This window comes from Callithrix jacchus, chromosome 10 (genome assembly GCF_049354715.1).
Source record: "Callithrix jacchus isolate 240 chromosome 10, calJac240_pri, whole genome shotgun sequence".
In the NCBI taxonomy this organism is placed as follows: Eukaryota; Metazoa; Chordata; class Mammalia; order Primates; family Cebidae; genus Callithrix; species Callithrix jacchus.
Genome location: NC_133511.1, coordinates 117724547 through 117751113, shown reverse-complemented (window position 1 = coordinate 117751113; position 26567 = coordinate 117724547). Strand labels below are relative to the sequence as shown.

Here is a 26567-nt window from a genome sequence, read left to right as displayed (position 1 = left end):
TTTAGTAATCAAAACAACAAACAGAAACCCTTGCAGTGCTTCTGCAGCTAAGGAAAGCTTGGCGACACCCGGCCTTCAGGGATTACTGAGGTAACCCATCAGAATGCCAACTTTTGGATGCCAATTGGTCATCATAGGTAACAATATTTAAATTTTGCCTGGTTCAGGAAGCAACGTCTAAGTAGGTCATTAAAGGACAGTGAGGGATTTTCAGTGCAATGAGGGACCACGCTGTTGGGGAGACCTTTGGAGAGAGTGAGTCAGGTGCTGAAAGGATTGGTCCCTTTTGATGCTGTTACCACTGTAAATGCAGATGTGGTAACAATAATGACACAGCCATTTCTCTTTGGAATGAGTCCTTTTACAGATAACGATGTACTGGCCTATGTCTCTGGAAGATTCCTTCCACATTCTTGCACATTCATGAATTTGGTCACATTCATTGGTAACAGACTCTGAAAGGGCTGATCATTCTCTCTGAAGGCTTCCCAAACCATGTAGTCTCTTACTACCCTGAGAATCCTCACTGTCCTTTAGAGCCCCATTCAGATGTTGCTCCCCCAACCAGGCCTGTCCTCTACTCTCCTCATTCCTCTCTTCACCACAGCCAGCTCCTTCTGCCTCTCTCCCATGTTGCCCTGTATAATTGAAAATTCCCACCATGGTGTCCTGGTGTCCTTTCTCCTGAGGCCAGAAGTTCCTTGAGGTCCAAGACTGTCATGTCAATGTCCAGCCCCCTCCTGCCATGAAGAGAGCTTTGAACACATTGAATGCTCAATATCTATTTATTCAATGAATGCACAATTAAAAGAGTGAAGATTGAATGTATAGATATGTGTTTCTCTAACCCATGAGTTCATATACAGCAGAGCACATGAATGTGTGTGTGCCAAGGCTGCAGGCTGCATGCCCATATGTGTGCAGATGCATGTGCCCTAGGGAGGGCCTCCTCGTTAACATCCATTTAAAATCCCTTCTTCTTAATAGAGAAACAACATGATTTTCTAGGCTGAATTGAAGAATAATGTTGAGAGTACAAACAGTCGGGGAGACTTTTTCTCAGCTGTCAGAACAGGAGCGACCTGGGTTATGGAAGCCCAGAAAGGGAGAAGGACTTCTTTTGGTCCCAGTGAAAGATGCTTTCAGAATCTGTAGCTTTACTTGTTTGCTTGCATCTCACTGGAATAACTTGGTGGTGAGGGTGACATCACTGGTTCTGGGGTGACCACTGGGTTTGCTGCATAGACGTTTGGATAGATGACACTCACCTGTCCCACCTGGAAAACACAGGCACACAGGGGCACGCTAAGAAGGGTGAAAGAAGGGCAGGCCTTGGACAGCGAGGAACTACTCCTGCTCCTGAGCAGGGAGTGGAAAGCACAAAGAGCTCCCTTGTCTCCACCTTTATGGGGGCATTGTTCCACCCACTGAGGAGCCCTGGGACTCACATTGCTTGGTTGACAGCAGAGCAACCGGCAGGCAAAGTGGGAAGATGTGCATGTAATGCCAAACTCCAGGAGACAGAAGATCAGGAGCACGCCAGAAATCGCCATTGCAGGGTTCTGGAGACAGAGCAGACAGGGAGGACAGGAGCACTGGATTGGGAGTCTGAACTGACCTCTCACGGGGCCCTGCCATGGTCTCTCTGTGGCTTTGGGGCAGTCCCCAGTCCTCTCTCAGCCTTGTGGGGAAAATTTCTCACGGGGTTTTTGTAAGGGTCAAGTGTGGGGGTAAAAGAATTGTTATTGCAACATTTACTTGGTAGTGCTCCTCTGAGAAAAAAGGTGACCATGTTTAGGGAAGCCCTGGATAGGTTGCTTTGGGTGTGGAGACCTGAGGGTGCTCTGGAGTCAGGGAAGCAGTGATGCTGCTCTGGAGAGGCTGTGGCTAGGAATTGGAGAGTATGGACAAGCCACAGAGAGAACACGGAGATGGCTAGAGGAAAAACAAGGAACGGAGCACCATGGTGGGAACGGGGAGGCCACAGGAAAAGGCCTCCTGTGAAAAAACGAAGACTTCCCAAAGCAAGGATGTCTAATCTTCAGTAATCAGTGGTTTGCTGGGCTCTGACGTCAACCTCCACCACCCCTCTGAACCTTTGGGAAAAAGCCTCTGAAAAGACTTCCTTAGCTTGTGACAGTGGTGTTTTGTGGAGGGGAGGAATTGGGGCTGCTTCTCTGGCTGGGGAAGAAGAGTCAGTGAAAGAATCTCCAAACTGAAGTAATTTAACAGTAGCAGGAGGTAACCAGGAGAAATAGAAACCCTCTGCTTGCTGTTACCGTGAATACCCAGGAGTATGGGGTCTTTCAGAGTATCTGGGAAGAGAGTTTTAATCTAAAAGGTGCAGGAATGACTCCCATTACCATTTGGGTTCCAATTATGTGACATGAGAACATTTCTTAGTGAAGGTGGATGGCATGTGGTAGGCACCAAAGAAATATCTCTCAATTATAGTTTTTTTTTTTTGAGGCAGAGTGTCACTCTGCCACCCGAGTTGGAGTGCAATGGCATGATCTTGGCACTGTGAGCTCCGCCTCCTGGGTTCAAGGAATCCTCATGCCTCAGCCTCCTGAGTAGCTGGGCTTACAGGCAGGTGCCACGATGCCTGGCTAATTTTTGTATATTTTGCATAGATGGGGTTTCACCATGTGGCCCAAGCTGGTCTTGAACTCCTGAGCTCAAGTGATTCACCTGCCTCGGCCTCTCAAAGGGCTGGGATTACAGGTGTGAGCCACCATGCCTGCCTCAATTACGCTTTTTAAAAACAGTACTGGTGACAGCGAGATGCATGGAGAATTCTCCCTTTTGGAGAGGCCTCTCTTTAGCCCCTTTTCTTCTCCTTCATCTCTAGTTAGCGAGTAGTTATTAAACACCTATTTGGTACAAGCAGCTAAGAAATGCATCCTGAGAGGCAAAATCTGGTAGGAAGACAGATGCAGATGATAATTCTAATTCACATCAGATGGGGTAAGAGCTACAGAGCAGCAAAAAGGTATCTCAGGGCACTGAGGAGGGATAGGTTCATTCTCATGAAGGGATTTAGGGAGGGTGAGGGTAGAGGCAGGTGTCTCAGGAAAAGGGGATGGCAGGATAATAATGTCTAAGCCAATGGATCACAGAGACTCAGAGTAGAAGAGTCTGGGCCAAGTAGGATGGTCCTTTTCAATTTTTAAAAAAATAAAATTCTTTTACACATAAAATCTTTCATGGAAAAGGGGTTCCTCAAGCAGCTGAGATATTTGTTATTTGATGAAAAATAATTCCGGCTGTTGAAACCCCGGAGCCTCTCCATTCCTTGGGTCATCATTTGCAAAGCTCAGATCAGTCGGACCCTCTGGGTCCAGATAGGAGGACTGAGGGTGGAAGATGAAATGCGTGGTGGGTACGGGGGAAGTTCTTGTTCCAAGACCTGTCACTGGCAGAACGAAGACTGAAAGCCAAGTTGTCTGACTCAAAAGTTATTGCTCCCTCCACTTTACACAGGACTTGGATGTACTGCTCGGGGGTTAGTCTTTCCCAAATGCTTCTCCCATCTTCCTCTCCCTTAGTTCCTCTGCCAGCGTTTGCTGCTTAATTTCTTGTATTGGGCAGTCCATGCCTCCTTGGTTGGTTCTTAGCAGGAAAATTCCCAGGTACTCTGTTGTGCCTGCCTCTCCCAGCAGATGGGAGTAGCTGGGGTTCAGGGTGAATGAGAGGTTTGAAGGGAGGTGAGCTGTAGGGCACAGTGAGATAGAATGAGATCCCCAGGGTGGGTAAATACCTGGCTGAGGAATTTGGACTTTAATCCTAAAGTATCTGGGAGCCATAAAATATTTCTAGGAGGGGAAAAACTCAGGGCAGTTTTGATAAATGACATGGACTTGGTCCACAGGGTCTCTAGGGAGAGGCTTTGCCTAAGAACCTTGGAAAGGTAAGTCTTTCTGTCTCTCGCAGAGAAAAGGATCTGATCGAATACAAACAGCAGTTCATGGCTGTTGATGTTTACGGACTATGCATCACGGATCACGGCTGGCACATTCATTTATTCTTTGACAAATGTTTATGGAGTATAGACCATGTGTCAGGCATAGTTCTGGGTATTTGAGGTATGATGTGAATGAAACAGAAAACATCCCTACCCTTGAGAAGCTCATTCCAGTGGGAGAGGACAGGCAGTGAGCATGAAATGTAACAAATAAGTCACTTGCAGAGGGTGTTAGATGCATAGACTAAGGGAAAGATAGATAAGGGGAAGGGAAGCGGGTTGCTGGGAGAGTGTGAGTTTTGAGTTGTTCAGGTGGGCCTCATTGGGAAGGGGGTTGTAGAACAGTGATGTGAAGGAGACGAGGAAGGGAGGGAGGAAGCTGTGGGGACATCTGAGGGCAGAGTGCCCCAGTCAGAGGGGACGTTCCAGGCCTGAAGGTGGAAACATGCCTGGAGTGTTGGAGAAAACATCAGTTGGTTCCTGTGGTTCAGCATCAGAGCTGGAGGATGGCAGCAGAGCCCAGGGCCAGGGACACCTGAGGGCCAGCATCTTCAGGAGGGACATAGGCTTTTTTTCTGAGTAAGATGCCGGCAGAGAAGTGATGGAATCATACGTTTCCAAAGGATCCCTCTAGTGGCCACGCTATCAACAGCTGCAGTGAGGTCAGAGTGGGGGAAGGGGAGCACTCAGGAGGCTGTTTTCATGACCAGATGAGCGATGTGGTGGCTCGGCCAGTGTGGGAATAGAGGGGCTGAGGGATGATGGTGGGATTCTGAATGCATTTTGAAAGTAGAACCAACAGGACTGCCCAAGGGACTGGCTGTGAGGTGTAAGAGAAAGAGGGTCAATGATGATTTCAAGGTTTTGTCCCGAGCAACTGGAAGAATGAAATTGCCATCAACTGCAATCAAGAAAACTGAGTATGGAAGGCTCGGGAAGTGAAACCTGGAGATCGGACGTGGATGTATCAACTCTGAGCTGATGGATTGACTATTGGACGTGTCCGATTGGTGTGTAGGAGAGAAGATTTGGCTGGAGCTGTGGATTCTGGAACAATTGTTATGGAGAAGGTGTTTCCAGTCGCCAGACTAAATGAGATGGACAAATGAGTGGAGAGAGAAAACCAGAGAACCAGTTACTGAGCCTAAGAGATTGGGAAAAAGAGAACTAGCAGAGGAGGCAGAGAAGAGGACAACCGGTGATGGTGGAGCCTGGAAGCCAAGCAAAGTCCCTCTGAGAAGAGGGATCCATCACCCCACTGGGGATTTGGAGAAGAGCAGGCATTTGGGGAAGGGAGGCTGCACGTCTAATTGGAGCAGGTTCAGAGAGAATGTGAGAGAAGGGCACTGGAGTCACTGAGCATAGACAATTCTTTTAAGAATTTGTTTGCAAAGAGGGCCAGAGAAATAGGGTGGTAGCTGATAAGGGAAGTAGAACTAAGAGGCGGTTGGTTGGTTTGCTTTCTAAGAAACAAAAGCGGCCAGGTGCGGTGGCTCAAGCCTGTAGTCCCAGCACTTTGGGAGGCCGAGGCGGGTGGATCACGAGGTCAAGAGATCGAGACCATCCTGGTCAACAGATCGAGACCATCCTGGTCAACACGGTGAAACCCAATCTCTACTAAAAATACAAAAAATTAGCTGGGCATGGTGGTGTGTGCCTGTAATCCCAGCTACTCAGGAGGCTGAGGTAGGAGAATTGCCTGAACCCAGGAGGCGGAGGTTGCTGAGATTGTGCCATTGCACTCCAGCCTGGGTAACGAGCGAAACTCTGTCTCAAAAAAAAAAAAAAAAAAAAAAAGAAACAAAAGCATGCTTAATGCAGATGCAAAAGCCCCAGTAAAGGGGATAGGACTGATAATGTAGAGGAAAGATGGGGTGAGGGAGATTTTATACCCATTACATGTTGCAATGACAACATTTTGGATATATTGGGTTAAATAGATAATTAAAATCAATTTCACCCATTGCTTTTTCTCTCTCTCTCTCTTAAATGTGGCAACTAGAAAATTTAAAATAACATATGTGTTTTGCATATTCCCATTGGACAGCCCTGGTGTATAGTACAGGTTGGTGAATTATGATCTGTGGGTCAAATCCTGCCTGCTGCCTGTTTTGTAAATAAAGTTTTATCAGAACACAGCCATGTTCATTTATTTAGTGTTTTCTCTGGCTGCTGTAAGGCAGCTATAGCTGCACGACAGAGACTGTAGGCCTGTAAAACCTTAAATGCTTACTATTGGCCGTTTAGAGAACAAGTTTGCTAACCCCTTGCCTACAGTAATGGACAAGAAGGCAGAGAATGTGAGGAGAGGTGCCACTTGGTGGGTACATATGCATTCTTTGTAAAATTGCATTTAATTCTCTCAACATTGCCACGAGGTAGGTATTGTTTTACAAAGGCAGAAACCCAAATTAAGAGAGGTCATGTCCTTAAAGCTATGGGTCAAGGACTTTAAATTGTGTTCCCATCCTGATAGCATCTCCTTTTCCTCCCATGCTTGGCGAGGAAGCTTGGTTGTCAGTCTCTTTCTGAGAGTTTTCCAAATATAGTTAAGTCAGAACTTAGAGGATCTTTGGTTGAGAGGGTTACTCACCACAACCCAGGCGTCAGAATAGTAGTCGGGGTAGCCATAGGAGTGGGCAGTGCTTAGATTTGTGATTGAGAGTAGGACTCCAACTGCGGACAAGATTGCGCTGATGATGTTCAAGGCCAAACTGCCAGGCAGCTGAAGAAGACACAGAGCGACAGGGTGGCAGAGAAACGCTGTTAGAGCTGAGATGAATGGAGACCCAACAAGTATTTCTTTCTTCCCCCAATTTGTAAAATTGTGTTCAAATATACACAACATAAAATTTCACATCTGAATCATTTTCAGGTGCTACAGTTCAGGAGCATTAAACACATCTGCAATGCTGGGCAACCGTTGCCACCGTCCATTTCTATAACGATTTTCATCAACAAGTTTTTTTTTTTTTTTGAGACAGAGTCTCACTCTGTCACCCAGGCTGGAGTGCAATGGTGCGATCTCGGCTCACTGCAACCTCCGCCTCCTGGGTTCAAGCAATTCTCCTGCCTCAGCCTCCCGAGTAGCTGGGATTACAGGTGCACACCACCATGCCCAGCTAATTTTTTTGTATTTTTAGTAGAGACGGGGTTTCACCATGTTGGCTGGGTTGGTCTCGATCTCTTGACCTCGTGATTCACCCACCTCGGCCTCCCAAAGTGCTGGGATTACAGGCATGAGCCACCACGCCCAGCAAGTTTTTCATTAATGTGAATCCCAGGAACCCTATTTCCACCACAAGTAAAGAGGTTTTCTGGGCAAGAAACGTTTTGGGGTAAGTTAGCTTTGAAAATAGTTGAGTTGAGCAAAGGTAAACAGATCATCACTGCAGGACTTCTCAGCACCTTTTAGATTTTTCAGAGAGGGGACAATACATATTTTTCCCAAGTTTATCTAACTATCTTCATTGAGCATATCATGGGAGAAATGTTCTCAAGAATAATCTTCGGGCCTGGTTGAGGTGGCTCACACCTGTAATCCCAGCACTTTGGGAGGCTGAGGCAGGCAGATCACCTGAGGTCAGGAATTCAAGAACAGCCTGGCCAACATGGTGAAACCCCATCTCTACTAAAAATACAAGAATTAGCTGGGCATGGTGGTGTGCACCTGTAATCCAGATACTCAGGAGCCTGAGGCGGGAGAATCGCTTGAACTCGAGGCCGAGACTGTAGCGAGTCGAGATCAAACCACTGTGCTGCAGCCTGGGCGACAGAGTGAGACTTCATCTCACAGGAGCGGTGGCTCACGTCTGTTATCCCAGCACTTTGGGAGGCCAAGGTGGGCGAATCACGAGGTCAGGAGTTTGAGACCAGCCTGGCCAACATGGTGAAACTCCGTCTCTACTAAAAACACAAAAATTAGCTGGGTGTGGTGGCAGGCACCTGTAATCTCAGCTACTTGGGAGGCTGAGGCAGGAGAATCACTTGGACCTGTGAGGCAGAGGCTGCAGTGAGCCAAGACTGTGCCACTGCACTCCAGCCTGGATGGCAAGAGCAAGGCTCCATCTCAAAAAAAACAAAAAACAAAAAACAAAAAAAACAGAAGAATCTTTGAGAAACACATGACCTATTTGACCCATAGGACAAATAGAGTCTCAGCCTGAGTGTCTTGGGATGTAGTAGGTTCAGATGCTCCATGATTCTGGGCCATGTGCCGAAAGATATGCTTTGATATTTTGAGCTTTCTTTTGGAGACTTTCAAATGGATCTCACCTGGTTGTAGGGACCTGGTCACCTTGAGTCCCTTCACCTTGGTAACCTGCTTGTGAGAGGAATGAAGGTACTTTCTTGGTCTGTTGCTAGGGGAGCACAAAGCTTTGTCCATGTTAATTGTCAGAGCTCTGTTGGCCGGAATCCTTTGGCAAGCAAGTGACTGAGCCTGCTTTGGCTTCCCTAGAGGCCTGCTCTGTGCACTGGAGGTACTCTTGGCTTCTGGCTCTGCTAGAGGGCAGCCCTGGGTCCCTGGGAGCTGTGTGCCTCTCCATGGCAGGGCTTCTTCAGAAAGCTGTTCTCTCTCTCCTGCTCTCCATACTCTGAGGCCTTAACTAAAGTGACTGCATTGCCCCTTCTCACCTCTGCATCCTCCAGGGCCAGGCTCCTGTGGCCAGTCTGTATGAGCGGGAATGTGTGTGAGCACCCGAGGTCTGGTTATAGTAGGTGCAAAGCTGGGGGAGGAATTGTGTGTGACCTTATTTTTCCCCTTGTGACACCATTCTATAGATCTCCAGTTGGAAGAGCAAATCTCAGAGTGTAACTTACCAGGCAGGAAGAAGACGGCTGATTTTCTGCTGCCACGGAGAAGGATCCTGAAATGATAAACTGGTGTAGAGCAGAGTGGGTTTAGAAAAGAGGTCAGGGGTAGGGTGCCCTTCCCCAGGCTTCTGCCATTCTGGCCACACACAGTGGGTTCCTTTGCTGGGACCATCAGCCCAACATGGGGAACAGAAAGAATGAGCTGTTTTGTCCTGCATGAAAGGGCACTGAGGTGGAATAAACGTATATTCTAGGATCCAGCAAACCTGGTTTTAAATTCTGGCTAAAACCTCTTGACCTTGGCTAAGTTATTAACTTCTCTAAATCTGTATTTCCTCATCTAAAAGATGGGAAAATGTATAGCTCTTCCCAAGCAACATTGTCATCACTGATGCCCCACATCTGGCATTTAGTGGATCTTTGCACATAGTAGATGCTCAATCAATGTTAGATTATTTCCTGGTATTTTATTTTCCCACATGTACACCCTGTTGTTTTCCAATCTTTATATCAAGATTCAGTTAGGTTTGGGGCCTCTTGAGGGAAGAAGAAAGGGGTTACCAGCATCTTCTCTGCTGGTTTTAGATAGACGCCTGACATCAATCCTTGCCTGTCTGCATACCTGGACACATATGCAGTAATTTTTAGTTACTAAGATAAATGTTGTGTCCCTATGATGTGGAACATCAAATATGAGGATGATGTCAACTGTGTGCATTTTATTCAACGCTGGCATTCTGCAGGCACTGTGGCTGATGAGATTACCTGCCATCATTTGCCCAACAGGCTAGCAACCGTGGCATGAGAGGGCATGAATTCTGACTTAATAAGAGCTACCATTTGTGAAGCACTATAGAAAATGCTTTTTAAAAAAGGTTTCATTGACGTAATTCATATTTAATCCACCCATTTAAAGTATACAATGCAATTATTTTTTGTGTATTTACAGAGTTGCCCATTCATCACTACAATCTAAGTTGGAACATTTGAATCACCCCCAAAAGAAGCCCCCAAAGAAGCAACCCATCACTGCCCTCCTCCCAACACAGGCAGTACTTATTTAACCTCGCCTCATTTAACAGCACACTGGCCCATCAAGCACTGTCACTCTCGGCATTTTATCCGCGAGGAGACTAAGGCTTAGAGATTTTTCTTTTTTGAGACGGAGTTTTCGCTCGTTACCCAGGCTAGAGTGCAATGGCGCAATCTCGGCTCACCGCAACCTCCGCCTCCTGGGTTCAGGCAATTCTCCTGCCTCAGCCTCCTGAGTAGCTGGGATTACAGGCACGAGCCACCATGCCCAGCTAAGTTTTTGAATTTTTAGTAGAGACCGGGTTTCACCATATTGACCAGGATGGTCTCGATCTCTTGACCTCGTGATCCACCCGCCTCGGCCTCCCAAAGTGCTGGGATTACAGGCTTGAGCCACCGCGCCCGGCAGGTTTAGAGATTTTAAACAATTCACACATCATCCAGCAGGTGGCAGAGCTGAGAATCACATCCAAGCAGCTCGATTTCAGATTCCATGTTCCTAACCCTCACCCCATACTCCCTCCCACACAGGGCAGATGACGCATGTGCCATAGAGTGGAAATAGCTGTTCACAATGAAAATTTATTCCAGCTGCTTCTGCCTTCCAAGGCCAATGCCATATTTTCCTACAAGTGGAAAAACATATCTTGCTCTCACACCCTTCTGTTTATAGAGTTTTATGGGGAGGAAAGGCTGGACTTTCGATGTCCCTCTCCGTCCTTCTGAGGTGCTGGAGAAGATGGGCCTTTGTGTCAGAAGAGGGTATCGATGATCTTTGGGAAACAGAAAGACAGTTCTGGGATCAAGAAGGCAGCAAAGAACACAACTGCCCTGCAGAACGAAAGGAGGAAGGTCGTGCAGGCTGAAGGGACCGCAGCTTGGCAGGAGGGGGCGTGGTCTGTGAGGCATTTGAGATGCCAGGACAGCCTCCTGCTGCTCACCAGCACTTGGTGGAATCCAGTGCTCAGTGGTAGGTCTGAGTGGCTGCTATGCTAGCCCTCTCCAGAGCCCCATATTCCACGAAGGTCAGAGATACAGGAATAGGTGTCTTGTGAGTGGCTGGGGGAGGGAAGGGGCTGAGTTCTGAGTTTGGGTGTGTGCAGGGTACAGGGAAGACCACAGCCTCACTAGAGGAGCCCTGTTCATTTGCAGACCTTGTGTGGTTGCGGGGGATGGAGACAGCTCTAGGCATTTGATTTAACTCCTATGAGGTAGAGTGACGGGCTGGGGCCGAGGTTACTCTGGAGTTGTACCATTTATGAGAAAAGTTGCATTTGTGTCACGGGTAGGTATGTAAGTCGGGAGAAAGACTGTAACAGAAGGGAGAGAAAGGAGAAAGGAAGGTGGAGAGGGGAGGAGAAGGACTGTGTGTGTGTGGTGGGGGGGCCGGAAGACACTGCAAAGGAACCATTAAAGGCAATACAGTGGCAAGGAAGAAGGACTGTAGCTCTTAATGTTCTATGGAGTCACAGACCACTCTGATAATCTGATGAAAGCTATGGACCCTTCCAGAAAAATAATACACATCTAACATATTAGGTATTTCGGCAAAATGGAGCCCCCAAAGCCCACCTGCAGACTCTAGATCGAGTCCCCACTGCTTAAGCACTCAAACCCTTGCTGTTCTACAGCTGGGAAGCCACCCTTGGCCTTTGGGGAGTGTTTTTCTCCTGGAGCTCAGGCTTGTGGGCCTATGTTCAATAACACCAGGGGCTATTCCCAGTGTGTGTTTTACGTGTGGGTGTTTTCTTTGTGAATTCAGAAAATACATCCCTTTTGGCCAGGTGCAGTGGCTCGTGCCTGTAATCCCAGCACTTTGGGAGGCTGAGGCAGGCAGATCACGTGAGGTCAGGAGTTTGAGACCAACCTGGCCAACATGGTGAAACACTGTCTATATTAAAAATAAAAAAATTAGCTGGCTTGGTGGTGGGTGCCTGTAATCCCAGCTACTAGAGAGGCTGAGGCAGGAGAATCGCTTGAACCTGGGAGACAGAGGTTGTGGTGAGCTGAGATTGAACCACTGCACTCCAGCCTGGGAGACAGAGTAAGACTCCATCACCATCTCAAAAAAAAAAAAAAAGAAAGAAAAGAAAAAAATACATTCCTTTTGGGGGGATGTCACCTTGGCACCTTGTGGGATTGTAGCTTGATATTGATATTATGGACTGAATTCTGTCCACACCCTCTACCCTCCACCAAATGTTACAGGTTGAAGCCCTAATCTGTAGTGCTTCAGAATGTGACCGTGTTTGGAGATAGGGTTGTTAAAAGGTAATTCAGTTTAAATGAGGTCATTGGGGGGACCCTCATCCGAAGTGACTGGTGTCCTCATAGGAAGAAGAGACTAGGACACAAGCACAGAGGGACGATCACGGAAATGCCCAGGGGGAAGACGACCATCTGCAAGCCAAGGACAGAGACCTTGGGGACACCCTTCTGCTAACACCTCCATCCCAGACTGTCAGCCGCCAGAACTGTGAAATGACAAACTCCTGTTGTTTAACCCACCCAGCCTGTGATATTATACGTTGTCACGGTGGCCCTACCAAACGAATATACTTCTGGAACAAGGCCGGGGCTGGATTCCTACCCCCCACACTTGGGTGGCTGAGGACGTTCTGCAGGACACAGCTGCACAACTTGGCAAGGCAGCCTTGAGCGCCTTCTGGGGACTCATCTGCAGGGGGACTTGAGTTACTCACCCACAGGCCTCCCCAGAAGGGGTAGCCTCCGTAGGATGAAATAGACAGGAGCACTGTCACCAGGGTGGAGCCGAGGCCAATGTGAACCAGGCCGATGATGATCTGGATGGCCTGTTAGGAGAGCCACGAGCTGAATGAAGCCTTGTTTCTGAGGCTGGGTCCTGCCTCCCCTGTGAGCCTCCTTTTTATTTTAATAAATGTTTTACTTTCATGGTCTAAAAGGTTATATGGGAAATACAAAAATGAAATAAAAAGTCTCCCTGGACTGGAGAAAACAATTATTTACATTTTGGTATAGTCCTCCATTATTCTTTTTAAATATATACCTCGATAGCACAACATGGCCCTGAATTCTATTAACTTAATATTTTATCATGAATGTGTCCTCATGGCCTTAAGTATTCTTGGAACATATATTCTTTCAGGGCTGCTCAGATCCCATTATGGGTGGTCTGTGGAGCAGTTGAGACAGAGTTATTGGACAGGTAAGATTATTTTTACTTTGTTCTATTATATGTAACACTGTGATAAACATCCTTGTATGTAAATCCTTGCCCTCATCTCTTATTTCTTTAGAATAGTGTTATGTGTTGAATTATGCTTCCTTCCCCCAAATCCCCTCCAAATCTATATGTTGAGGTTCTAATGCTGAGTGCCTCAGAATGTGACCTTATTTGAAAACAGGGTTGTTGTAGATGTAATTAGCCAGGATGAGGTCACACTGGAGTAGGGCAGGTCTCTATGACTGGTGTCCTTATAAATAATGCCATGTGGGCTGGGTATAGTGGCTCACACCTGTAATCCCAGCAGTTTGGGAGGCCGAGGTGGGTGGATCACCTGAGGTCAGGAGTTCAAGTCCAGCCTGGACAACATGGAGAAAACTTGTCTCTACAAAAATACAAAAATTAGCTAGGCAGGATGGCAAGTGGCTGTAATCCCAGCTACTTGGGAGGTTGCGGTGAGAGAATTGGTTGAACCTAGGAGGCAGAGGTTGCAGTGAGCCAAGATAGTGCCATTGCACTCCAGTCTGGGTGACAGAGTGAGACTGTCTCAAAAAAAAAAAAAAGAGTTTTCAACTTTATTATGGTGTGAAAGTGACATGAATTCAGTAGAAACCATATTTGGAGTACCCATACAACCATTCTGCTTTTCACTTTCTGTCCAGTATCCAGTAAATTACATGAGCTATTCAATTATCTCATTATTAAATGGGCTTCGTGTTAGATGATTTTGCCCAACTGTAGGCTAACGTAAGTGTTCTGAACATGTTGAAGGTAGGTGAGGCTAAGCTACGACGTTTGGTAGGTTAGATGTATTAAATGTATTTTCAATTTATGATATTTTTAATTTATGATGGGTACATTGGGACATAATCCCATCGTGAGTCAAAGAGCATCTGTGTATGTTTGCATATTACACATGTGGTAGCAAATGCAAATATACTGTTTCCTTAAATTCGCATAAATGTCAGCAAATTATACACAGTGTCTGCCCCTTACTTTCTTCCATTAATACCATATCTTGGAGTGTGTCCCTATGATTACTTAAAGAGCTTTCTTGTTTGTTTGTTTTGAGACAGAGTTTCACTCTTATCGCCCAGGCTGGAGTGCAGCGGTGCGATCTCATCTCATGGCAACCTCCGCCTCCTGGGGCTTGCTCTTTTTTTTTTTTTTTTTTTGAGACGGAGTTTCGCTCTTGTTACCCAGGCTGGAGTGCAATGGCGCGATCTTGGCTCACCGCAACCTCTGCCTCCTGGGTTCAGGCAATTCTCCTGCCTCAGCCTCCTGAGTAGCTGGATTACAGGCACGCACCACCATGCCCAGCTAATTTTTTGTATTTTCACAAAAAATGGGGTTTCACCATGTTGACCAGGATGGTCTCGATCTCTCGACCTCGTGATCCACCCGCCTCAGCCTCCCAAAGTGCTGGGATTACAGGCTTGAGCCACTGCACCTGGCCGGGGCTTGCTCTTTTTACAGCTCCAGCACATTTTATTTTTGGATGCACAGTATACTGACTTAATCAGTATTATGTTGACAGATATTACAAATCTTCCGTTATCACAAACCATGCTACAATGAATAAGCTCAAACCTACCATGGTTTTTGTGGGCCCAGGCACACAAATGGAATTATTGGATATTTTGTAAATTTGGCAGTTAAACATTTCCCTCCCTCTGGGTTGTATCAATTTATGTTCCCATGAGCACAATTTGAAGGTGGAGCTAGGGTCAGAGCTTGGGCAGTCTGTATCCGAATTCAGCCACACAGTGAGAAGGGCTTTTCCTTGTCCTGCGCAGGACAGCCTTTCCAGAGGTTGCTATGGGGATTTATGTTGTTGGTTGTCTAAGCTGCTTTGTTTCCTGCTGGGCAAATAATGGATTTGATTTGATTAGCTTCCGACTCCACCTGGTAGTCTGCTTTGTTCTTGCTGGTACCCCTTTCTTGAGGCCACAGGGCTGGGTGTGGATGCTGGTAACAGGATCCACATTCAAATGCACTGCTTTTTTGTTGCTTTTCTTTCTCTCTCCTGAAATGCCTAAATCAGGAAATACCAGGCCTGTGCAGAGGCCCCCCCATGATATTGTACATCTGCACTTCCTAATAGACCTACGCTTGGCAAGGCGCAATCAGCTCAGCCGCACCTGCAGGATGTGGAGTTTGTATATTTCCCAGGCCTTACCCCTGCTGTCATTTCAGCTGTGCTGCCCATGGCCTGCAAAGGGAAATCTCACTTACCCCCAAGGTTTTGCCTTCTTTCAAAACTTTCTGCACAGGCTGCACATTCACATTGGACACCAAACCAGGGTTCCCAGGAACCAGCTGGACTTGAGGCTGATTGTTTGGATATAAGGGCACCTGAGACACTCCTGGGGCCACAGGATAACCATTGTGGTGTGTCACCATGAACACAGAATTGGCCGCCGGAACTGCTGAAGCCATTGAATTCATGCTGCCAAAAAATAAATGCAACAGAGTGGTCCCTCACATATGGACTTGTACTTACATTTAAAAAGGGCTGGAGACCGACTCAAGATGGCGCAGTGAGAACAACCCAGGATTGAAGCTCTCAGTGAATGCATGGAGGGTGAGTCAGGGCTGCATTTCCAGACGGATCTTTGTTGCCCACAGAACGAGGAAATTCCCAGGTATAGGAGAGACGTGGGACACCAGCACAGCGGTTTTGGCTGGTGCAGCTGGTGGCTGGCGCCGCAGTGGCGCTCCACAGCGCTCCGCACAAAGCGCACAGGTCCGGGTGCCCTGTTGAACTGGCAGTCTGAGACTTGGGAGGGCAGATTGGAACATCCATCTGATTGAACGGGACTTGGACAGTGAGCCAGGCCAGGAGATTCCAGGGAAACGGTGTTTGGGCCAGTGCAGTGGGACAAACAAAACGGTGATTCCAAATGCTCCGGGTGGAGAGTTTCACTGTGGGCACAGCTGAACCCAGGATGGTGCAGCTCAGTGGGGAAGGGGCGTCCGCCATTACCGAAGCAATTCGCCCCTACTGAGGTACACGCCCATTGCTAACACAGCCTGCTGTTGCCGAGGCAACCCGCCACAACAGAGAGACTCCATCTCAGGGCGTAGCCCATGGCAGCAGGGCAGAGACCACGGCAGCAGGGCAGAACCTGCAGCAACAGGGCGGATCTCATGCCAGCAGGGTGGAGCCTCAGCAGGCAAATAGTGACTAGACTGCCTCCTAGCTGGGCAGGACAGCGCAACGGACACTCATAAAGAAAGCCCCAACCCCCGAGACAGAGCATCTGAGAAAAAAAAGGGTTTTTTTTTTGAGTTCTGCTGCAGCAGAATTAAATGTAGCAGCCTAACAGCCCTGAATGAACAACAGAGCTCACAGCTCAGCAATTGAGCTCCTATAAAGTACAGACTGTCTCCTCAAGCAGCTCCCTGACCCCTGTATATCCAAAAGACTGACATTTGGCGGGCATCATTCCGGGACAAAGATAGCAGAAAAAGAAACTGGTAGCATCCCTCACTGTTCCGCAGCTGCTATAGGTGCACCCCAGACAAGCAGGGCATGGAGTGGACCTCAGCAGTCGTACAGTGGAGGGGCTAGGCTGGTAGAAGGAAAACCAAGTAACAGAAATACTTCATCATCAACAATCTGGGCGTCCACTCAGAGACCCAATCGAAAAGTCAGCAACTACTGAGATGACAGGTGGTTAAATCCACAAAGATGAGAAGAAACCAGCGCAAAAAGGAGGAAAACACCCGAAACCAGAACACCTCACCTCCTACAAAGGACCAAAACTCCTCACCAGCAAGGGAACAAAGCTGGACGGAGAATGACTGTGACAAAATGACGAAATTAGACTTCAGAAGGTGGATAATGAGAAACTTTTGTGAGCTAAAAGAACATGTTTTAAATCAATGCAAAGAAACTAAGAACCTTGAAAAAAGATTTGAAAAAAGATTCGAGGAAATGATAACAAGAATGGATAACTTAGAGAGGAATATGAATGAATTGAAGGAGCTGAAAAACACAACACGAGAACTTTGCGAAGCATGCACAAGTTTCAACAGCCGAATTGACCAAGCAGAATAAAGAATATCAGAAGTCGAAGATCAACTAAATGAAATAAAACGAGAAACCAAGATCAGAGAAAAAAGCACAAAAAGGAATGAACAAAGTCTCCAAGAAATGTGGGACTATGTGAAGAGACCTAATCTACGTTTGATAGGTGTACCAGAATGTGACGAAGAGAATAAACCCAAGCTGGAAAATACTCTTCAGGATATTATCCAGGAAAATTTTCCCCACCTAGCAAGGCAGGCCAACACTCAAATCCAGGAAATACAGAGAACACCACAAAGATATTCCACAAGAAGAACAACCCCAAGGCACATAATCGTCAGATTCACCAGGGTTGAAATAATGGAGAAAATACTAAGGGCAACCAGAGAGAAAGGTCAGGTCACCCACAAAGGGAAACCCATCAGACTCACAGCAGATCTCTCAGCAGAAACTCTACAAGCCAGAAGAGAGTGGGGGCCAATATTCAACATCCTTAAAGAAAAGAACTTTCAACCCAGAATTTCATATCCAGCGAAACTGAGCTTCAGAAGTGAAGGAAAAATAAAATCCTTTGCGAACAAGCAAGTACTCAGAGATTTTATCACCACCAGGCCTGCTTTACAAGAGCTCCTGAAAGAGGCACTACACATAGAAAGGAGCAACCAGCACCAGCCATTCCAAAATCACACTAAATGCTAAAGAGCATCAACATAATGAAGAATCTACATCAACTAACGGGCAAAACAGCCAGCTAGCATCAAACCGGCAGTATCAAATTCACAAATAACAATATTAACCCTAAATATAAATGGGCTAAATGCACCAATTAAAAGACACAGACAGCCTGTAATCCCAGCATTTTGGGAGGCCGAGTTGGGTGGATCACGAGGTCAACAGATCGAGACCATCCTGGTCAACATGGTGAAACCCCGTCTCTACTAAAAATACAAAAAATTAGCTGGGCATGGTGGCTCGTGCCTGAAATCCCAGCTACTTGAGAGGCTGAGGCAGGAGAATTGCCTGAACCCAGGAGGCAGAGGTTGCGGTGAGCCGAGATCACGCCATTGCACTCCAGCCTGGGAAATAAGAGCGAAACTCCGTCTCAAAAAAAAAAAAAAAAAAAAAGACACAGACTGGCAAATTGGATAAAAAACCAAAACCGATCAGTGTGCTGTATCCAGGAAACCCATATCACATGCAAAGATACAGAAAGGCTCAAAATAAAGGGATAGAGGAAGGTTTACCAAGCAAATGGAGAGCAAAAAAAAGCAGGAGTTGCAATTCTCATCTCTGATAAAATAGACTTTAAGGCAACAAAGATCAAAAGAGACAAAGAAGGCCATTACATAATGGTAAAAGGATCGATACAACAAGAAGAGCTAATGATCCTAAACATAGATGGACCCAATACAGGAGCACCCAGATACATAAGGCAAGTTCTTAATGACTTGCAAAGAGACTTAGACTCCCACACAATAATAGTGGGAGACTTTAACACTCCACTGTCAATATTAGACAAATCAACCAGACAGAAAATCAACAAGGATATCCAGGGCTTGAACTCAGACCTGGAACAAGCAAACCTGATAGACATTTACAGAACTCTCCACCCCAAATCCATAGAATATACATTCTTCTCAGCACCACATCACACCTACTCTAAAATTGACCACATAATTGGAAGTAAAGCACTGCTCAGCAAATGCAAAACAACCGAAATCATAACAAACAGTCTCTCAGACCATAATGCAATCAAGTTAGAATTCAGAATTCAGAAACCAATCCAGAACTGCACAGCTTCATGGAAACTGAACAACTGGCTCTTGAATGTTGACTGGATAAACAATGAAATGAAGGCAGAAATAAAGAAATTCTTCGAAACCAATGAGAACAAAGACACAATATGCCAGAATCTCTGGGACACATTTAAAGCAGTCTCTAGAGGAAAGTATATAGCAATAAGTGCCCATATGAGGAGAATGGAGAGATCCAAAATTGACACCCTATTGTCAAAATTGAAAGAGCTAGAGGAGCAAGATAAAAAAAAAAAAACTCAAAACCTAGCAGAAGACAAGAAATAACTAAGATCAGAGCAGAACTGAAGGAGATAGAGACACGAAAAACCCTTCAAAAAAATCAATAAATCCAAGAGCTGGTTTTTTGAAAAGATCAACAAAATAGACAGACCACTAGCCAGATTGATTAAAAAGAAAAGAGAGAACAACCAAATAGATGCAATAAAAAATGATAAAGGGGAAATCACCACAGATTCCACAGAAATTCAAAGCATCATCAGAGAATGTTACAAACAACTCTATGCATATAAACTAGTAAACCTGGAAGAAATGGATAAATTCCTGGACTCCTGTGTCCTCCCAAGCCTAAACCAGGAGGAAGCTGAAACTATGAATAGACCAATAACAAGGTCAGAAGTCGAGGCAGCAATTAAGAGCCTACCACACAAAAAAAGCCCAGGTCCACATGGGTTCACAGCTGAATTCTACCAGACACACAAAGAGGAGCTGGTACCATTTTTTCTGAAACTATTCCAAATAAACCAAAAAGAGGGAATCCTTCCCAAATCATTTTATGAGACCAACATCATCCTGATACCAAAACCCGGCAGGGACCCAACAAGAAAAGAAAACTTCAGGCCAATATCCTTGATGAACATAGATGCAAAAATCTTCAATAAAATATTGGCAAGCCGATTGCAACAGCAAATCAAAAAACTTATCCATCATGATCAAGTAGGATTCATCCTGGGGATGCAAGTCTGGTTCAACATACGCAAGTCTATCAACGTAATTCACCACATAAACAGAACCAAAAACAAAAACCCCATGATTATCTCAATTGACGCAGAGAAGGCATTCGACACAATTCAACAGCCCTTTATGCTAAAAACCCTCAATAAACTCGGTATCGATGGAACGTACCTCAAAGTAATAAAAGCTATTTGTGACAAACCAACAGCCAATATCATACTGAATGGGCAAAAATTGGAAGCATTCCCTTTGAAATCCGGCACTAGACAAGGATGCCCTCTTTCACCACTCCTATTCAATATAGTACTGGAAGTTCTAGCCAGAGCAATCAGGCAAGAAAAAGAAATAAAGGGCATTCAAATAGGAAAGGTGGAAGCCAAATTGTCTCTATTTGCAGATGACATGATAGTACACCTAGAAGACCCCATCGCCTCAGCCCAAAAACTCCTGAAACTGATAAGCAACTTCAGCAAAGTCTCAGGATATAAAATCAATGTGCAAAAATCACAAGCATTCCTCTACACCAATAACAGACTTAAAGAAAGCCAAATCAAGAACAAACTGCCATTCACAATTGCTACAAAAAGAATAAAATACCTAGGAATACAACTCACAAGGAACATATGGGACCTCTTCAAGGAAAACTACAAACCACTGCTCAACGAAATAAGAGAGGACACAAACAGATAGAGAAACATTCCATGTTCATGGTTAGGAAGAATTAATATCGTGAAAATGGCTATACTGCCCAAAGTAATTTACAGAATCAACGCTGTCCCAATCAAGCTACCATTGACTTTCTTCACAGAACTGGAAAAAACCACCATGAACTTCATATGGAACCAAAAAGAGAGCCCGCATAGCCACATCAATTCTAAGCAAAAAGAACACAGCGGGGGGCATCACACTACAGGATTTCAAACTATACTACAAGGCTACAGTAATCAAAACAGCATGGTACTGGTACCAAAACAGAGATATAGACCAATGGAACAGAACAGAGGCATTGGAGGCAACACAACATATCTACAACCATACAGTCTTTGATAAACCTGACAAAAACAAGCAATGGGGAAAGGATTCCCTGTTTAACAAATGGTGTTGGGAAAACTGGCTAGCCATGTGCAGAAAGCAGAAACTGGACCCCTTCCTGACACCTTACACTAAAATTAACTCCAGATGGATTAAAGACTTAAACATAAGACCTGGCACCATAAAAACCCTAGAAGAAAATCTAGGCAAAACCGTCCAGGACATAGGAGTAGGCAAGGACTTCATGAACAAAACACCAAAAGCATTGGCAACAAAAGCCAAAATAGACAAATGGGACCTAATGAAACTCCACAGCTTCTGCACGGCAAAAGAAACAGCCACTAGAGTGAATCAGCAACCAACAGAATGGGAAAAAATTTTTGCAGTTTACCCATCTGACAAAGGGCTATATCAAGAATTTACAAAGAACTCAAACAGCTTTACGGGAAAAAAACAAACAAGCCCATTCAAAAGTGGGCAAAGGATATGAACAGACACTTTACAAAAGAAGACATATATGAGGCCAACAATCATATGAGAAAATGCTCATCATCACTGGTCATCAGAGAGATGCAAATCAAAACCACATTGAGATACCATCTCATGCCAGTTAGAATGGCGATCATTAAAAAATCTGGAGACAACAGATGCTGGAGAGGATGTGGAGAAATATGAACACTGTTACACTGTTGGTGGGAGTGTAAATTAGTTCAACCATTGTGGAAGACAGTGTGGCAATTCCTCAAGGCCTTAGAAATAGAAATTCCATTTGACCCAGCAATCCCATTACTGGGTATATATCCAAAGGACTATAAATCGTTCTACTATAAGGACACATGTACACGAATGTTCATTGCAGCACTATTTACAATAGCAAAGACCTGGAACCAACCCAAATGCCCATCGATGATAGACTGGATTGGGAAAATGTGGCACATATACACCATGGAATATTATGCAGCAATCAGAAATGATGAGTTCGTGTCATTTGTAGGGACATGGATGAATCTGGAGAACATCATTCTCAGCAAATTGACACAAGAACAGAAAATGAAATACTGCATATTCTCACTCATAGGCGGGTGATGAAAAATGAGAACACATGGACACAGGGAGGGGAGTACTAAACACTGGGGTCTACTGGGGGGAAAAGGGGAGGGCCAGCGGGGAGGGGGAGCTGGGGAGGGATAGCCTGGGGAGAAATGCCAAATGTAGGTGAAGGGGAGAAAGGAAGCAAAACACACTGCCATGTGTATACCTACGCAACTGTCTTGTATGTTCTGCACATGTACCCCAAAACCTAAAATGCAATAAAAAATTAAAAAAAAAACGGACCTTTGCTTATTCTAGCTTGTTGGAGCATCTTAACCCTCTACAAATTTATGGATCCCATTTTACAAATAATATTAGATATCAGTTATAGGACACAAGAGAAGCTTTACAAATACATTTCCTTTCATCCTCTTACTCTCTCACTTTTACAAAGGAGAAAGCTTAAGATTCAAAGAGCGTAAAGGATACCAGAGGGCAGGCGCTCTGTCTTTTATATTTTTGTGTCTCTCATAGTGTTTATTTTTTTAATTAAAAAAATTTTTTTTGAAAAGGAGTCTTCGTCTGTCACCCAGGCTGGAGTGCAGTGGCATGATTTCAGCTCACTGCAACCTCTGCCTCCCAGGTTCAAGCGCCTCTCCTGCCTCAGCTTCCTAAGTAGCTGGGATTACAGGCACCCACCACCATGCCTGGCTAATTTTTGTAGTTTTAGTAAAGAAAGGGCTTCTCCATGTTGGCCAGGCTGGTCTCAAACTCCTAGCCTCAGGTGATCTGCTCACCTTGGCCTCCCAAAGTGCTGGGATTACAGATGTGACCCACCGTGCCCAGCCTCCTATAGTGTTTAGAGTGATGCTTTGTGTATGTTAGTAGTGGCTGAAAGCAACATTTTCAGTACTAGAAAATTTCTTGGACAACATTAAGTTTAATTCTCTCATTTTCTGGAAAAGGAAACAGAGAGAGTGGACATGAGTCCTCAAGGTCCCAGTTGTGTCAATATCAGTTAAATGGAAGCCAATGCAGTGTATGTTCACTGGGTAGCTTCTACTGCTCAGTTTTCTAGGCTACTAATAAATTCTGGTGTGATTTAAAAAATTCTTTTTCTTTTTGTTTCTCGCTTCCCTCTCCATCTCCTGTCTTTCTCTTTCTTTTTCTTGGAGCAGACCCAATAAAGACAGTAAAATACACTTTGCCGTATCCTTCACCCACACTGGTTTGCCATAAGTATCATCGGTAGAAAAACCTTTTCACCAACTCTCACTTACCCATAGAAAACACTAGATTAAGCAGACTCACCTTCCTCTGCCAGAAACCACGTATCTCTTGATCCTATTCCCTTTTCTTTGCTGTGGAAAACTTGATCTTTTCCGGAGAAAGCAAATGCACTGGGGCCAGTTGGGTGGTAGGGTTAGAAGGATCCAAAGTCCTCTATTTCCTGGATACAGGCCAGGTTATGTGCTGCTTAGAGCTCAGCCCCCTCATTCATATTTACTTCCTGTCTGGGCCAATGAGTCAGTGAAATCTGGTTTGATTTGACAAGGGTGTAATGGTGTAATCTCCATGGAGAAGAAAGTGTTGTGCTGGGTGCTCTGGGAGACATAGAAATAAACTGGGCACCGAGGGTGCGCTGTATTTAGCTACAGTATGAGACAGGATGACATAACTACCACAGTAGAGAGATAAATGTCCCCACAGGAGAACAGAGGAGAAAATGATTTCCTGGACTTGAAGAGATTAAGGAAGACTTCAAACAGAAGTCTTTGAATTCAATAAACCACAATCAAGAAAGGAGTAGAGTCACAGCGAATGAAATGAGACCTGTAATCAACTTAGATTTATTTTTATCCAAGTTAGAGCCAATAAAAAACCAGAAGCCACCCATGAGAGGGCATTCCATGTATCTATGACATACATCGTGTGAAATGCACTGTACAAAAACAGCTGCAAGGAATAGTGCATGACACATTCACCTTTAGATGCCTACTGGCATATAATGGGCACCAATAAATGCTTACAGACTGAACAAATGAAGTTTATGGGATGGCTAGAACATTATAAGATGGTCAACAAAAAGAACATTATTGAGGGTATGGAAAGCGAAAAGTCTTGGGGAAGAGAAGGTAGAGAATATGTTGGGAATGGCTCACAGTGAAGGACATTGAAAGTAATAGGGACGAAAAGGTAGTTGGAGTCAGACTTCACCTTTTTTGCCACGGTTTGTATCTTTTAGAGATAAGGGCTTGCTCAGGCTGGAGTGCAGTGATGTAATCATAGCTCACTGCAGCCTCAAACTCCCAGGCTCCAGCAATCCATCTGCCTCAGTCTCCTGGGGACTACAGGCATGCACCACTATGCCCAACTAATTTTGAAACTTTCTTGTAGAGACAGGATTTCACTACATTGCCCAGGCTGCTCTTGAACTCCTGGTCTCAAGTGATTCTCCTGCCTCTTCCTCCCAAAGTGCTGGGATTACAGGATTGAGCCACCAGGTCCAGCCCAAATTTTACTTTTTTACCCATTTTTCTATCAGACTCCTGGACCTCTCCCTTGATTTTTGAAGAGTTCTCTATATGCTAGGGATATTAGGTCTTTATATTTGGTATAGTCTCCAAGTTTGACAAGTGTCTTTTGATTTTGTTTAGGGCGGTTTTCTGTCAAGAAAAACTTAAAAAATTTATGTGGTAAATTTATCAATGTTATCTTTTGTTATCTATAATGAGAGTCATTGTTCAAAAGCCTTTCCTAACACTAAGATTAAATAGGCATTTGGTTATGTTTTCTTCTAGTGCTTTTATAGTTTTATTTTTTACATTTTGATTCTTAATACATGCCCAATTTATTGTTTGTGAATGGTATGAGATATGGGTCTAATTTTATGTTTTTCCAAAAGCCTACCTGGTTGCCTCAGGACAACTAATAGCCCATCTTGTCTCCAGTGGCATTTGAAATGCCATCTTTGTCACAGCCTAAATTTCTATATGTATTTGGCTCTAATTCTGGTCTTTTTCTTCCTTTCTACTGGTCTGTTTGTCTATTCATGTGTTATTTCAACAGTGTTGTAATCATAGAGGCTTTACAGTATACTTTAGTGTCTTATAGGCTTGGTCTCCCTTGTAGTTTTTCCTCTTTCATTATATTTTATGGCTATTCTTGCATGTTTGTTTTTCCAAATGAACTTTAACGTTTGTCTAACTCTATGAAGCAGCTCAATAGCTTTTTGAAAAGACAAATAACATGACCCAAACTGTATTGACAGAAATAAGAGGCATCTGAATGAGGACATGTAGGTGGCTAAGCCCTAGCGCACGTGGGCCATTCGGGAGCAGGTTTAACCAGATATTGTAGGATATGAAATTTGCCACCTTTTAATTGAGTATATAGATGTGGTGCCAACTTTCCAGAAGGAACCACAGACATACAAGGGAGATTATTCTTGTCTAAACCTACTGCAGCAAATGCTGTTGATGCTGCATCTACGTCCCCTTGATCCACTCCTTGATCCCCTTGGTCCATTGTCTTCAGCCAGTCCACATCTATGGATAACTCCTTCCTTTCTCTTCTGAGGATGCATAGGTATGGGGCAGGCCGTGGGTGCTGGGAAATTAACACCTGAAGAATTTTTCTTAACCAATGTAACATGTGTATGCTGGACAATTACCCTAGCTTCTCTGTCCCTCAAGAGAGATAATTTTGAAGTGTGTTTCATCGGTCTTTTAGAGAGTCCCCAACAGCATTGAGCATCCATTCCCTATCAGAACTCACTCATTAATACACACTCTATTGGCTTTCTTCCTTTTTTTGTATCACTTTTCCATTTTTTTCACAGTAAGTCTTGGATCACTTCCCAAATAAGCACCCAAATCCTTATGTCAGAGCCTTTTCTAAAGACAAGGTCTGGTTTTCTTGCCTAGGCTAGTCTTGAACTCTTGGTCTCAAGCAATCCTCCCACTTTATCCTCCCAAATTGCTGGATTACAGGCATGAGCCATTACACCTGGCTATTTCTAAACTTTTGGATCTCTATTCCTCCTTGGAAGTACTGATAATTTGTAAGTTCGGTTATTTTACATCATTTCAGATATCGTAGAGCCTTTGTTTAATCCTTTGTAATTATTTTTTCCTTATTTTTGTCTGACTGAATTATTTTCAAAAGACATGTCTTCAAGTTCCGAGACTATTTTCTTTCATTTCCTGAACTGATTTTCTGATTCCTTGTATGAGTTTACATTTTTTTTAAATTTTGTATTTTTATTAGAGGGCAGGGTTTCACCATGGTGCCCAGGCTGGTCTTAAACTCCTGGCCTCAAGTGATCTGCCTGCCTCAGCCTCCCAAAGTTCGGGGATTACAGTGGGATTACAGACATGAGACACTATACCTGGTCTGGTTGTTTAAAAGTGTGGGGCACCATCCCCTCCCTCTCAGTCCCACTCCTATCATGTAAGATGCCTGCTCCCACTTTGCCTTCCACCATGAGAAAAAGCTCCCAGAGGCCCAGAAGCATATGCTGCCATGCTTCCTGTACAGTCTGTGGAACCATCGGGCAATTAAACCTATTTTCTTTATAAATTACCCCGTCTCAGGTTTTTGTTTCCTTCCCTTCCCTTCCCTCCTTCCTTCCTTCCTTCCCTCCCTCCCTCCCTCCCTCCCTCCTTCCTTCTTTCCTTCCTTCCT

The 26567-nt window shown here is 44.9% G+C and overlaps 1 protein-coding gene across 1 annotated transcript; it reads right to left on the bottom strand.

Moving 5' to 3' along the window:
• Positions 1–766: 766 nt before the first annotated feature.
• LOC100404452 (membrane-spanning 4-domains subfamily A member 8) lies at positions 767–23323 on the bottom strand. The gene is made up of 7 exons (XM_009008257.5): positions 23193–23323; positions 15252–15465; positions 12514–12624; positions 8786–8845; positions 6558–6689; positions 1449–1562; positions 767–1277 (listed from the first exon to the last, which is right to left on the bottom strand). The coding sequence occupies exons 2-7, from the start codon at positions 15462–15464 to the stop codon at positions 1158–1160; spliced, it is 750 nt and encodes a 249-aa protein (XP_009006505.4). The 5' UTR covers position 15465; positions 23193–23323; the 3' UTR covers positions 767–1157.
• Between the last annotated feature and the right edge of the window lie 3244 nt (positions 23324–26567).